The 15,907-nt window shown below is 37.2% G+C and overlaps 1 protein-coding gene across 2 annotated transcripts in view; it reads right to left on the bottom strand.

Annotated features, from left to right (window-relative positions):
* Positions 1-994: 994 nt before the first annotated feature.
* Positions 995-15,907, bottom strand: part of LOC127970356 (DNA primase large subunit-like) — a 217,385-nt gene continuing 202,472 nt past the window's right edge. For both annotated transcript variants that reach the window (XM_052572897.1, XM_052572895.1), the window contains exons 11-14: positions 11,461-11,587; positions 9,279-9,361; positions 4,825-4,893; positions 995-1,415 (exon numbers count right to left, since the gene is read on the bottom strand). In XM_052572897.1, the coding sequence (XP_052428857.1) occupies positions 1,203-1,415; positions 4,825-4,893; positions 9,279-9,361; positions 11,461-11,587 (492 nt within the window). In that variant the 3' untranslated portion in view covers positions 995-1,202. The remainder of the gene's footprint in view (positions 1,416-4,824; positions 4,894-9,278; positions 9,362-11,460; positions 11,588-15,907) is intronic.

The following is a 15,907-nucleotide window of genomic DNA, read 5'->3' as shown; positions in this document are numbered from 1 at the left end:
AAGTTTATAGCTTGGATACCAAAATTCACTTTGGATAAAAGTTTACGTTTGTGACTTTTTTTTTTTTTTTTTGTAATCCGTGATACATTTTTGTTCCAGGATTTGTTATGAATAGAAAGAACAGCATTTCTTTGAAATAGAAGTCTTTTGTAACAGTATACATTTGTTTACTTTTGATCAATTTAAAGGGTCAAAATAAAAAAAAAGTCAAATAAAAGTAAAATAATTACTCACTCGCATGTCATTCCAAACTTAGAAGAGATTCGTTCATCTTTGGAACACAATTTAAGATCTTCTGACCCTCCATAGACAGCAAGGAAAGTACCATATTCAAGGCCCAGAAAGGTAGTAAAAACATCAATAAAATGGTCCATGTGACGTCAGTGGTTCAACCATCATTTTATGAAACTACTAGAATACTTTTTGTGCGCAAAGAAAATAAAAACAATGACTTTATTCAACAACTCTTCCGTGTCAGTCTTCCCTGTGCATTCACAAGAGTACCATGACGCATGCGTGTGATGCTGCTGATGCAGGAGCCGGTGTTCTGATGTATACAAAAATGTTCACACAAACTGTATTCTCGTAGCTTCAGAAAATTACGGTTGAACCTCTGATGTCACATGGACCATTTTAACAAAGTGTCTTTACTATGCTTCTGAGCCTTTAACGTGGTATTTGCATTGCTGTCTATGCAGGGTAAGAAAGCTCTTGGATTTCATCCAAAAAGATATTTAATTTGTGTTCTGAAGATCAACAAAGGTCTTACAGATTTGGAACGACATGAGGGCGAGTAATTAATGACAGAATTTTCATTTTTGGATGAACTATCCCTTTAATGCATCCTTGATGAAGGTATTAGTTTATTAATTTTTTAAATATTTTTTACTGACCCCTAAACTTTTGAAAGGTAGTGTGTACCACAGGAAACCAAAGAGTTTAAACATGATCATTACAAAGATTATTACTTAAGTTTAGTAAAAATGGAACAAGCTTTTATGAAATGTGAAAATTATTTTTATTGTATACATTTTTTTAAAAACAAGGTTATTTGAAAAAGATCTAGTCACTAAAAGGAAAAAAAAAAACAGCCAGATCAAATCTTTTCCGTATTGAAAACACAATTAGTGTCAAATACAGTAAACCCAGTTAAGGGCCCTATATGGACTATTCATTTCAAATTTGATTTAACTTCTACAAACTCATTCATCCTGGAAGAAGGAGTCTAAATCCCCCATCTCCTCTTGGGCCTGTTTGGAGTTTGCCTGAGATGGACGGGTCACGCTGGCAGGATTTTCTTGGCTTCTTTGTGACGTATCAACTTCTTTCTTGATGTCCCGGCCTCCACTGAGAAGCTTCTGACTCTCAGTGAAGTACTGGTTAGGATGATTGAGAGAAAACCCAGCATCCTCAACCTAAAACAAAAAAACAAGTTCAGTAAGCAAATGACTATACTTACATTTGAAAAAGTGTGCTTGTATTAATTAAAGCACATTTTAATAACTGCACTGAACCAGGCTACACAGGGGTTTTTAGGCTGGTAGCTTCTATGCAATCTTTCCTTTCTTTCAGCCTCGTCTACGGCTGAACCTCTCGCTGATGGATTCCTGAAAGCTGCATCGCATTCAGAACGCTGCGCAATCCATTTGTTTCTAAGTGCAGAGGATATGGCTGTTTAATTATGCTTCAATCACAGCACGCCCCTGATACTCCTCATGAATCAAACTTTCAAAAATGTCTCCCTGAATCGAGTACACAGGGTCCCTGCGGTAGTTAAACTGTGGACAGAAAGATCCATTACACGGATTCATCTCAGAGTTAACACATTACAGTGGACTACCCTCGCCCGGCAACTCTGCGCCAAATGAAATATGCATAAACATGAAACAATCCCAGCCGAGGCCTAGAGACGGATCAATCCGGCGGATGCGCAACAAGCTCTCCTCCTTTCGAGGTCCGCCTCTCTCAGCTCCCCTCCTCATTTCATTATTCGCTCTATTGTTTGATTTATTGTGGTGGTGTAAATATTTCATCAGAGAAGTATTACATTTTGACCTTTAAATAAATGCTGCCAGTGTATTTGTTATGTGTCGCGGATGTGAAAGCAGAGGGCGCATATGGCAGTGATTAAAGTCTCCTACGCTCGAATCCAACAAGCAAGTTTTTGCGGCCAAGATGGTTGCTCTATCCCGCATTAGATGGAGGGAAGGCGAGGTGGTGCGGATCCATCGATGCTCCAACAAGAATGTTTTATTTTGCCTGTTAACGTCAGGGGTTTCTTCATTCACCTAGCCTAAAATATGAGTCATGAATTTCAGAGATGTGATTTTCATTGGGCTTGGTAGGAGGGCGGGGGCAGTTTATCTTTCAAATCCTGTTATTGCAGGCTGTTCATCAGGGAAACTGTCTTATTCATTTTCCCGCATCATAAGCCGTTCGCTCTGTTTGGCTCGGGGCTATTAGTCATCAGCAATGACCCCAGTCCCGAGCGCCCCGGGGCCACGAGCTAAATGATGCCCTTGGACTGCAAAGGCGCTGGCGTTTCACCGGGAGCCATTAAAAGACATTATATCCTATCAATGACACTTTGAGTGCATTACGGCATTAAAAGAGGGGTGGCACAGACACAAACACTGTTATAAACCTTTCTTATTGAAGGAATAAATCTAGACGTGCAAGAGATTAGAAATTTATACACACGCTCGTTGATTTACTTATCTCGTCATTGAGCTAGAGCATTAACAACAGCAAGAACAGCAGCATGTATGATCTGAAGTGTTTACAGAGATGTGTGTGGGATTTTACTATGCAGTGGTAATGAAAACCAAAACCATTTACACAGACTAAAATAATAATAAACTAAAATGATATACAACTGAGGAAAACTAAACTAAAACAACTTTTCATGTGCAGTTTACTACTGGTCAAACATTTGAGGTCAACACTATTTTATTGATTTATTTTTTATTAAGGATGTATTAAATCAATTAGTGTGTATAGACATTTATACGGTTACAAAAGACGTCTATTTAAAAAAAATGCTTATGTTAAATTGTACAAATATTTCACAATTATTACTTTACTTCAAATCCACTATATGTCAATAATACTAGACTGTGATAATAATGTAACATCATTAAACTTTTTTTTTTTACTTTAGTATACCTAATATACTAAAACCAAAAGAGCTGAAACATGCACACACACACACACACAAAAATACATTAAATATTAATAAGCTAACAATGATATTGAAAACTACGGAAAACTAAATTAAATTAACAACTACTTAAGTACAAAAAAAATTATATCAAGTAAAAACTAATAATCTACTATGAATTATTTTACTATAACATTACTATGAATTCTCAACTAATGAAAAGTCAACTAATAATAAAAAAAAACTCTTATAACTCAAATATCTCTTAAAACTATTATAAGTAGTTCTGATTTACAGGTTTCTGGTAAATTCTGAAATAAATCTCATGAGTTACTTGTTACTAAAGCCTCCCTGTTTAAAATCCATCTAGCACTGCTGACAAACATCTGAAAGGTTTACCAATCTCTTTCATATCCAAGACCTTCTTTCCCCCCTCTTCATATTAACCTGTCACCTAGCAGATAGCGTGCGTTTGCTTGGCGTTGGTGTGTGCACATTTTCATTCTCAACCTGTCAGCTGGGCTGCGTTTTTAGCAGAGGGACAGGGCACAGGTGTCACACCAGTAATCTTGACTGACACTGCTCTGAAATATTTCTCTCCTCTAGAGAGGAAAAAAAAATAAAAATATTGCAGAAAAGTTGCTGCCAGAGTCATATCCACCCCATTCGTAATATAAAAATACGAAGAAGGAATCAGATGAAATCCATTAGATAATGATTTTTATAGAGCTATAATCATTTGATTTCTCAACCAGTTCTGACACAGAAATCCGCCGCTACTATGCTCCTGTCAAAAGAAAGCAAACTGAAACCCGCAAAACCCTTGAAGAGTCCAATCACAAAGGGCAATCCAAATAGAAAAAGTTAAGGTTCAGCACATTTATCATTTAATAAGAGTTTGTGCTCACTTGCCCTGAAAATAACTACAATATTAGACTTAAACACGCTTTGAAAATATTAATGACCTTGAATAGACAATGTTGATCTAGTCTTCACCAGGAAGCTTTAGATGATAAAAGTTGTAAACGTATTGAAGGCTTATCGCTTTGATGCATGATTTATTAAATCAGAAAAAAAATAAAATAAATGTAGTTAAAAAAACAAAAATTATTCCAAATCTGTAACTGAAAGAATTACACATCTGTCCATTGCTATAAAATTGAGATATTCCAAAGATATAGTACTTGATGTATTACCATCAACCATGAATTGATGTTATAAATAAAACAACACTATGACATTAAGGCCCTGTGCTAAATAACACCCTAAGACCTCAAATGTCAACCGCGACACCCTACGGGTCCATGGACTTCACTGACACAAGCAACGGTCACCTTAAGTCTACAAAATCCACATCAAGTGCGCCATTTGGGATGGAGCCAAAGAGGACAGTCATACAGAATTATGGCTAAGAACCAAATTTAATCACCCATGTTGCTAATAAATGGTTAAAACCTATCTGTCCTTGTAGCAGACACCATGTGTCAGTGGGTTAATGAATTTTAAATTGCTATACAAACTTTACAAATTCAGATTCTATTGAATTTGAAGCTAATGGCAGATGTGACCACAATGGTCAGGCTCTGTGCAGACTCTGCAGGACTGTCCCTGAGCTGACAAAAGCAGGCCCAATTACAGCAGGCCAAAATGAAAAGCATCCTCACATTGTGTGTCAGCTCAAAGTACTTCTGGCAGGCCAGCTGATAGTGCATTCCCTTGACCAGCTCCAGAATCTGTGAAAAAAAAGAGAGAGAGATGAAAGGGTTGAGCGGTTTGGAGCGAGAGAGGAATAGGAAAACAGTGAGAGTGATAATGAGTCAGAGTAATAGAGTGGTCTTAATCATTTCAAATACGTTTACATATATGCTCTAAAAAGGTATCTGTGTAAAATATTAAAGACCAAATATTAAGAGAAAAACAACACTTTTTGGCAAAAAGAATCAGGTGTCAAATCTACCTTAAACTTGCCATTAACATGCACTTCATATCCAAAAAGAAACTGGATGTTCTTTTAATAAATTATTTAATATTTACACCTTCGTTCATGTCTCCAACATGACCAGATGGAAAACACCACTTACATATTACACTACAGAGCTGGTGTAACCTGAAAAACACCAACAGAGAGCTTGAAATGCTTTTTGCCATTCTGACAGATAAAACAAATGAGGTATACGGTTCCTCACAGTAAAGGATGCTGGCAGAAAAAAAGAATACGTTACAACACAACACTTGCTTTTTGTGATATCAATGGTATAGTAATAGGCATTACAACAAGATAAATATTGAGCCTGACAGAACATTTATAACCAAGCCCATCAAAGTGACGGATAATGATTATGTTTAGTACAAAGTGTCTGTATTGCATGACTTGTGTAGTTAGATAACACAAATACATTAGGATTTATGTTTCACGGAAGAACATGGTCAGAAACCATCCCTGACCACCTGTAAATCCAAACACAATAACAATAAAAAAAAGAAAAGAAATGTGGTCATGTGACATCCAACTACAAGCAGATTGCTGACAGCGCATGTTAATGGCAGGTGCAAAGGGCCCAGAATGTCAAATCAATATCTAAGCAGTCTTTGATGAGCAATAAAGATGAATAACATAGTTAACAATGCATTGTGCTACATTCGCTGACACAGCACACGTTTATGAGGTTTCAGGTGAGAGACAGCAGCAAAATGCCATCAAAGGGAGAAGGAGAAGTGGTTACACATTCTACTTCTGTTTCCTTTTCTTTTTTGCTCAGACCTCCCCTCAGGTGATGCTTTTAACACTATGTATTCCCTCTGGTAAAGTATGGCATTCCACCTCAGCTAGCATCAGCAAGAGCTGAAATGCATAATACATGGGCTTAAAGGTGAAAGCCAACACCATCCAACACCTAACTCAAAGCTCCAGAGACAAACGCTACTGGGAAGAAATGGTAAAATATACAGAAAGAAACCAACTAGGGATTCAATGTATGCTGTGAAAAACAAGATAAATATCACTGGTGTAACATACTGCCTGCAGTAACATAGCCAAAAACAGCTAATAACATGCATTACACATTAACACTGCACATACTTATACCTTTTGCCTATTTAACTACTCACTGTAATTGGCTGAAATATGTATATATTCATATATTAGGGGTGCACGATATATATCGCTGATGATTAACGCACATCTCGTCAGGAAGCCGGTTATCTAATCAATTATCGCAGAGCGGAGCTAGCGTTAGCCACCCCACTCATAACTTCTGATTCTGTCTCTTTTTCTTGACCAGAATTGCATTTGTTCAGATGCAGTACATCTTTATGAGCACAAACAGAACATATTTTAGACACGCACTCCACTTCCAGTGCCAGGCACTAGTCAAACGAGTGCGGAAATGGTTTAGGTGACGAGAAGCTCAAGTAGAACAACAGTGAACTGCGATCAGATGAGATGTTGTCAGGCCATACATCGGTAGAAAAAAATTTCTTGTTCTGTCAACCTTTATACCGTGCTCATAGTACATGCTCTTCAATTGCACGCACAAATATGGCGGCACAAGCTGTAGCCTGTATCATTTCATATTAAAGCGAGAAATTAAAATATGAGCATGCATGTCAGATCCGTGTCATGTTCAGAAGTGGCAGCTCTTAGAGTAACAGCATCCAAAACCTAATAACCCAGCTGCTATGATATCTTTTAATCAAAGAACAAAAGAAAAAAAGAGGAAATCAATAACTTTAGTAGCTTTAAGGATTCATCTATTATTTTGAATTTAGTGTTGAAAACTTACATTTTAATTTCCTACTTGAAGGACACAGGACTCATTATAATGAGCTTGTGTGTAGATTGCTTTAAGTTCACTTAAATTCGAAGTCTAATAAATGTTTAAATTGATAGCTCTTTATACTTTATACTGTAATGTTCAATGGCTATAGTCAAAGGTTAAGTATTAGATTTTTTTTATTGTAATTTGTAATATAAAAGTATATTTAAAAATGTAATTGTTAGGTTGGATTATTCAAAAATATATTTAGTATATTTTCACACAATTGTGTTATTTTTTTTAAATCTGATATTTTTCAAATCACAAGAAACATGAATGAAAAAAAAGTTGAATAAATTACAATTCTTAAGATTTTGGAAAAGTGATTTGAGGGATGTTTTCCAAATGGATATTTTTACAAAAGTTTGCATTAATTTAGTTTATATAGTACTAAACGGCAATATTTAAATGCATACTTAAATCAAACACTTCAATGTAGAAAATCCTGCAGGACATCCATGAACCTTGAACATGAGTGAATGAGTCACTGAACTGAGCGTTGAATAGGTTCATTCACATAAAGTGTTTGCCACTTACAAACTATTGATACTTTAAAATCCGTTAAGATCAGAAACTTGAATCACAGTGTCAAGAAATGATCACAACCAGAAAATGGCATTCTTGTAAAAAAGCTAAATTGTCACAAAAAAAAAGCAACACTGGGCACAAATTGACTTTATTATATCTGTGGCTTAATAGCTTGATAAGCTTGATAGCTAACAAACAGGCGCAACATAAGACTATAATTTCAGGGGATGCTAAAGTATTAAGTAAAGTATAAGTTGTTTAAGTGGCGTGAAAAACGCTGGGATTAAATCCATAACATGCATGCTACATGTGACTCTACATGTTCTCGCTTCTTCTTCCACTGTTCGAACTGTGAACCAAGCATGCAATTCTTTAATCTGCACTTCCTAAAGTAAGAGTCACGCTGTGACGGACTCTAAGTGCGAGTGAGAGAGAGGTGAGCTCAGTTTTCTACAGCAGTTCTCTTTCCAGACTGGGGTCTCGCCCTTTTGACTGTAATGTCACTTTGTCAATAGACAGGTTGACTGAGAAGGTTGACGTTCTGCATTTTAATCACCCTACTACCCTGGCTTTTCACATTTTCTGAGGTTTTTAATTATCCAGAGCACTGGGCTGGTGAGAGGGCCACGTGCTGCGAGAGCTCCTGGGGTGAACATCAAGCTGTTGCTTCACACGCCCACAGGTCTAAGACTCTCAACACTAAGAGTGTGTAAGGACACTGCTTGGGGTCTCCAATGAAATTATGAATTTAATTGGATTGGAAATGTGCTACCCTTGGGCTGGCATGTCGGACTGCATTAGGCAGCCATCAGCCATTTCCCTCGAACGCACGATGGGTGGTAGTGGACGAGGCATGTGAGAGAAAAAAAAAATTTTGCACACCTTACAGTGAGAACAAGCTAACGTTTCTCAAATAGCTGAAAAATGATTTTTCATGCACTTCAAACAAAAGTTCAAAAGTATTATTTCAACATTACATGTACATTTTAAACATTATGTGTAAAATTTACTATTATATAAACTATAAACTAAAAATTATTATATAAAAATGTAAATATGTAATATAAAAATTTTTTTTATTTTTTATTTTTGACAGTCAGCTTCACTCATATCAGCTAGAGGTCTTGACTGTAAAACAAGAGATAGTATGCAAGATTCGGCTTTATAAATATATTCTTTTAGGAGCTTTTTAATGCTGAACTTAATGGCCTTATTAAAACCAGCCCGTTAATTGCATTAGCATCAAAGGATTCTAACTCCAGGAGAACATTACAGCAAGGCTGGTCCATCTCCTTTCACTGCCCTGGCCAGTTGCAGTTGCTTTAATGTGTGAGAAATAAAATCAGCTGAAATGACTTTTAAGAGTACTTTAAAGAACACATCAAATCACTAGATACAGCAAAGGTCAAAGTAATCAACAGAGAGCTGAAGCTGTCATTACACTGGAGAATCCTGAGCATTATTTCTTTTTGTCATTAATATTCCAGAAGTACAGCAGATTCATTAATATTCCAAAAGTAGTGCAGGATGGGGCTTTCAGGGATGCCTTGTTAAAAATGAATCACACCACTTTTGCATGATTCCTATATAGTCGCATCATTTTAACGGTTGAACTAATGTCCTTTCTACTGATTATTTGGTAGATTTTGTTTGGTCTGTGGTCATGGAGAGGAATTTGTGCAAATCATTTTAATGGATGCCAGGTTAAGTTTTAAAAAACCCTTTACACACATAGTGCCGATCCTGGTCAAGTGTGTGCTAGTTGTCAGACAAACCTGATTGATCCCACTAGGAGAGACTTTATAGTTCTGCAGCTTCTGTTTCAACAGCTCAGGGTCACTGTGGCGGAATGGACACCCTGTGAAGAAGACGAAGAGAAGGAGAAAATGGGTTTACAAGCATCAGTTCAAACCAGTGTCTGAAAATATGTCCTACAGGACAGTTGGAACATGACCCATGTGTTTATTCTTTTATTTTTTTGCCTTGAAAGCTACTGTAGGAAAGGGGTACTACTTGTGGGATCGTGTTTCCAAGCAAAAGTGAGCAATTAAATCTAAGTGCTCTTCCACAAGGCTGTTAGTGAAGGGTACATACTTTATGAAGGCCACTTCAAGGAAGTAAATTAGCAGTTATGATCATGGGATCCTGGGTAGAGGGTACTAGCAATTATTTTTGAAAAAAGGTCATTTAAGATCTTTTTAGGGATTTCAAAACTCTCAATAGAATTCATGCATCCAAAGACCTTCAGCAGGGAATGGCTGCATAATTACATGTAGGAAGGCAAAGGCAACCATTCAAAAGTTTGGCATCTGTAAAGTTTTTGTGATTTTGAAAGTAGACTCATTAAGTTTATTTGAGCAAAATCAGTAATATTGTGAGATATTATCACAATTCAAAATAATGGTTTTCTATTTGAATATATTTTAAAATGTAATATTATTGTGATGCAAAGCTGATTTTTTAGCAGCATTACTCCGGTCTCTTGTATTCCACAATCCTTCAGGAAACATTTTTACATGCTGATTTGCTGCTCAAGAACCATTTCTCACTATTATCAATGTTGAAACCGTTGTGCTGCTTTGTGCTGTGTTGTGCAGGCAAGTTTGCTGGCCAATTAAGAACAGGAATACCATTGCCCTTAAACCAGGTACTGGAAGCTTTGGCACTGTGTGCAGGTCCCAAGTCCTGTTGGAAAATGAAATCTGCATCTCCATAAAGTTGGTCAGCAGCAGAAAGCATGAAGTGCTCTAAAACTTTCTGGTATACAGCTGTGTTGACCTTGGACCTCAAAAAACACTGTGGGGACCAACACCAGCAGATGACATGGCACCGCAAACCATCACTGACTGTGGAAACTTTACACTGGACCTCAAGCAACGTGGTTTGTGTGCCTCTCCTCTCTTCCTCCAGACTCTGGGACCTTGATTTCCATAGGAAATGCAAAATTTACTTTCATCAGTGAACATAACTTTGGACCACTCAACAGCATTCCAGTCCTTTTAGAAGCGAGACGCTTCTGGTGCTGTCCGTTGTTCAAGCTGTCTGGCTTGACACAAGGAATGCGACAGCTGAAACCCATGTCTTGGATACGTCTGTGCGTAGTGGTTCTTGAAGCACTGACTCCAGCTGCAGTCCACTCTTTGTGAATCTCCCCCACATTTTTGAATGGGTTTTGTTTCACAAACCTCTCCAGGGTGCGGTTATCCCTATTGCTTGTACACTTTTTTTCTACCACATCTTTTCCTTCCCTTAGCCTCTCTATTAATGTGATTGGACACAGAGCTCTCTGAACAGCTAGCCTCCTTCCCAATCATTGTGTAGCATACAGAACTAGACTGAGAGACCATTTAAAGGCTTTGCAGGTGTTTTGAGTTAATTAGCTGATTAGAGTGTGGCACTAGGTGTCTTCAATATTGAACCTTTTCACAATATTCTAATTGTCTAGATATAGAGATACTGAATTTGGGATTTTTCTTAGTTGTCGGTTATAAACATAAAAATTAAAAGAAATAAACATTTGAAATATATCAGTCAGTGTGTAATGAATGAATATAATATACAATTTTCACTTTTTGAATGGAATTAGTGAAATAAATCAACTTTTTGTGGATATTCTAATTATATGACCAGCACCTGTATACCTTTGTGGTGGTGTATTGAAGCATGTAAGAAAGTAATGCCCTCCACCCTTTAGTCTATACAACTTAAGGCTTTCTGGCCTTCATAGAGAGCAGTGCACTGTAATGCTCACTTTCAGATGCATTTTGTCCATTATGTGCATTGCGAATAGCAGGTGTTATCAATTAGGCTGCATGGACTTGAATTTTTGTATTTATTTTTTGTTCAGACCACCTGCGTAGTGTGCAGTCTTTTAATTCACTTCGTTACAGAACTAAAGACGGGCCTCTGGGGAACCGATCGCATTTAAAACCAACAGTCTGGCTCAGTATGACTCACCATGGTAGTCGCCTTGGCTGGGTGGGTTTGACAAAATCACCTTCATGCAACTGTAGGGGGTGTAGTCAGTGCGCTTGCCTTCCTTCCCAAACATGTGGCGGACGCTGTAGGCATATGCTTTATCAAACTGCAGAGCAAGACAAAGACGAGAGAGAGAGAGAGAGAACGTGAGTTTGAGGGAGAGGACAGTAAAGTGCATGAGAAGAGGGTAGGAATAGTGGGGAGGTTGTGGGTGAAACGAAGACATTGTCATACATCAAGTGGGTTGTGGCATGGCGTTTTCCACTATGAAATATAGAGCTATTAGCAGGGACCTGCTGTAGCGGTGTCGCCAAACCGCAGACAGCTGTGACTGGATTATGGATAATGTGGCTGCTCTCTTTCTCGCTCCCCTCCCCCATCTCTATTTCACTCTCTACACACAAATCTCATGTCTCCGAGGCATTGCCATCAAACCAAATTAAAAAACTAACACATGCGGAGGAAACCCGTGTTAAAGAGCTGCTACCTCAAGCAGAAACAAAAATAACCCAGCAAAATATTCACAGAGCAAAGGATTTTTAGAACAACACTGTTTTAATTTGTGATTTTAATATTACCATTCAAAGCATTGGGGTTGGCAAGACTTTTTGGTGGTTTTAAAAGAAGTCTCACAGTAAATGGTCATCAAGGCTGCATTCATTTGATACAAAATACAGTAATATTGTGAAATACTTTTATCATTTAAAAGAAAATCTATTTTGATACTTTTAAAATAGATTTTTGAGGAAACTGATACTTTTTTTTAAATTCTGTAATGAATAGAAAGTTTATATGAAACCGAAATATTTTGCAACATTTTAAAAGTTTGGGGCCTGTAGGATTTTCTTGTGAGTTTTTAAAAGATGTCTCTTATGTTTACCAAGGCTGCATTTATTTATATATATATATATATATATATATATATATATATATATATATATATATATATATATATATAGAATAAACAAATAAAAACATTGACCCTAAACTTTAGAACAGTTGTCCACATCACAACAAACAAAACATATACATAAAAAATTATAAATGGATAATTTAAGAATTATAGAAGAATTTGTTCCCCTTTCAATTTGATGACAGCAGCACTCAAGACGCATCAATTCTACAAATGTTAATTCTGATGAACGTGTTTTCCATTTTCTAAAGAGCAGGAATGGAAAAAGAAAATCTAACCATCTGTTCAATGAGTCACATGATCAACGTCACAAATCTCCTTACTTGATTAGTGACCTAGAAATAGTGCAGAAACTTTAAACTATATTTTCAGTCTGAATCCTAGATTTTCAATGTGGAATTTTTTGTTTGCATTGGCCCTGGAAAAAAAAGAAAAAGTAAATCTCATGCAGATATTATCATACAAATTAAAAGTGACATGAAAACACCTTTGAGCATTACCAGGGTCTTATTTGTGCTTTGCACAGCTTTTTCTGCCGTGCACATCACTGTCCACCTTGAGAAATATGGTGTATGCTTAGGAAACCATTAAAGTGTTTGCATTTGATGAGGGTCAGTGCATTCAATCTCAGACCTGAACTCAATACACCAATCATGTACACTCTGGTAACTATCCAAAAGGGTAACCTAGCCTCCTGAGCTGGTTATGTCTCAGCTTAGAGAGGGAGAGAAGAGAGAGCAAAAGAGGGAGACAAAGAGATAATTACCTGCAGCAGTCTGATGCCATTACCAAAGTAATAAACTTGTGAACTTGACAAGGTGACTATCTCCAAGGCTGCAATTAAACAGGCCATAAAATCAACTTACTCAATTAGAAATTAATGACATGATGGGTCTATAGATTCAAGCAAGCCCTTCAGTTTTAATATCATATTACTATTCCATATAACTCTTCTTGTGATATATTTTGTCCAATTGAAATTCCTTTTTAACCTGTGAATTTTGTCCTGGTTGACTGAGATCCCATCCAGGTTTACATTTCAATCTCACTACAGCTTGAGCCATGCTTGATCTGCTCTGAATGTGAGCTTTAAATCAAATCTGCCTTTATGGAGCAGAAATTCTCCCCGTTTTCACTCAAAGTCAAATAGCAAATGACCTATTCATATCTTTTGTGCTTTTAAAAAAATCAATGTGAATTGCAGTTTGAAAACCACTTTACACAAATAATGTGACATTTTTGAGTTAAACAGAATATTTGATGGGGGGTGGGTGTGGGGAGTAGTGTTAATATATTTGGATAATAAAAAGTGGTCATTACACAGTGCAAAAAAAGAAAGGGTACCTTGAGGGGTGCAATAGCTTGTCACTGGGGCAGTACTGTTAAAAGGCACACCTTTGCACCTTATCTATCCCTAAAAGTTGCATTTTAGTGCATCACAGTAACACACCCCTAAAGCACTACTATGCACCTTTTAGGAGTAAATAAGGTACATAAATAAAGTTTCTGGCACAGTGACAAGGTGTTGCATACCTAAAGGTCCATTATTTTCTTCTTAAAATACACAGAGGAATAGGGCTGAATCGAAGTTGCTAAAATAAACAATGCCTGAATAGCTTTTTGACTATCGTTTAACATTATCCAACTGCCCACTTTGCCTAAGAAATGTCAGCGGAAAAGGAAAGTCATAAAGAATGTGCATTATGAAAGTAAATGGGGTCAATTTTGATTTCACGCTGACTTTAAATGTTCACACACCGGAACACAGTAAGTACATTTTGTAATGTGGCAAAACAATCATCATATAGGGTCCCCCGGCTCCCAGCACTCTGCTGCCGACTCCCACTTACAGTAAACGCTGTCAGGCAGTAACCCGCAGACAACTCGCCGCTGTTGGCTGCACCATCAGCTCATTAGAATGCAACTAATTACTACATTAATGTCAACAGCCTCTTCCTTAATGTATGCAAATGCACATCTGAGCCATTTCATATCCGTTCCAAAGTAAACCTGGAGACTAATCTGTACCAAAATAAACGGTGAGTTAATCAGTCGTCATTTTCTGCAGATTATAAAACAGGCTCCTGGCGTGACCTGTTCCTCGCTGGATTCAGGCTCGTCTCATTTCCAGATGTTTTCTGGAAATTGACTGCTAGATTATTACACTTGAAAGCTTCAGTAGATTCATAATGCTGTGCACTGAATGCAACAGGAAGGAGAATTTGAAATGGTTCTGTCGGGCATTTTCTTGCTAATTATCATTTGATTCCTCTGTGAAAACAAAAAACTGTTAATTAAAAATGTCATAAATATAAATGTTTGTATGACACTGTATATTTACTGGCTCTGTACATCAAAATAATGTTTTACTGTTTTCGCAATGCAAGCATAAACTATGCCAACATTTTTTTCCAGAGATTTAAAAAAAGTTTTATTCAAAATTACATTAAAAAAAAAATCTATTTACAAAACATAAAAACAATGCTGTATGTAAACATTAATATAGGATTTTTTTTTTTGGGGGGGGGGGGGGGTAGTGTTTTCACTGTTTTTCCATTTTCTCACAACTCTACATGACTGAGAGATCCTGGATACGGTCATAAAGGCACTGAGTTATTGCAGCCATTTTTTCCACAGTAGACCGGCACCTAAAATGTGTTTAAGCACATTGCGACAAAAGGCTAGTAAAACTCAATTTAGGCTGCGACAGTCCACCCACTGTATTGAAGAGCTCAGGAGAGTGTTGAGTAGGTGATTATATTAGAAAAAAAGACTGTCTGGCAAAGCTGCTAAAACACAGCTCACTGAATTCACATTGTACCCTGTGGGAATACAGATAACATCATAGGAAATCTCTCTCTTTTTGTCAGAAGAACACAGATGTACGTGCCACAGACAGACGGAGGATCTTAGTATGACCATAAGCAAAGCGGTTCTCGATGACTGCAGTAAGTGTCCATATTAAATTGATGCCATTGATGCCAAAGTGTGGAAAGAATGATAAAATGATACTGTCTTGCTGCTAATATGAAATAATGTTTGAAAATGTTAAGCATGTCAGGGATGCCAACAGTGAAAAATATAAGTCCAAAATCACCGCTCAGGGTGATACAATCAGCCTTTTATATCTCTGACAAAAGGCAATGCTTTATGTTCTTGAAGAATGGAGTATGGAAAGGAGTGCAAACCACTACAATTTCTTAAGATTGCTCTGCAAGAAAAGGAACAGGAAGACAAAATGTGAAATCAAGAGATGGATGTCTCAGTAGAGGCATTAAGCACAAACCCAGATGAAAAGAGCGGTTGGGCACGGCTCTCTGTCTGTGCGGCCAGCTCTGAATCTCATTGACAACAATGGATGAAGTGCCACAAATAAACTGTTGCTGTACATGACATTTGGGGTAGGTTTCTTGAAGTATCTTGGAGACATTGCCACAGCTCTTCTGGACTGTCTCCGTTTCTTCATGTCATATCAGACAGACACGTCTGAGAATTGTTTCTAAACGCATTATA

The sequence above is a fragment of the Carassius gibelio genome, chromosome B13 (genome assembly GCF_023724105.1).
Source record: "Carassius gibelio isolate Cgi1373 ecotype wild population from Czech Republic chromosome B13, carGib1.2-hapl.c, whole genome shotgun sequence".
Classification (NCBI taxonomy): Eukaryota; Metazoa; Chordata; class Actinopteri; order Cypriniformes; family Cyprinidae; genus Carassius; species Carassius gibelio.
Note: the sequence above shows the minus strand (reverse complement) of the source record. Positions and strands in the feature narration are given on the sequence as shown.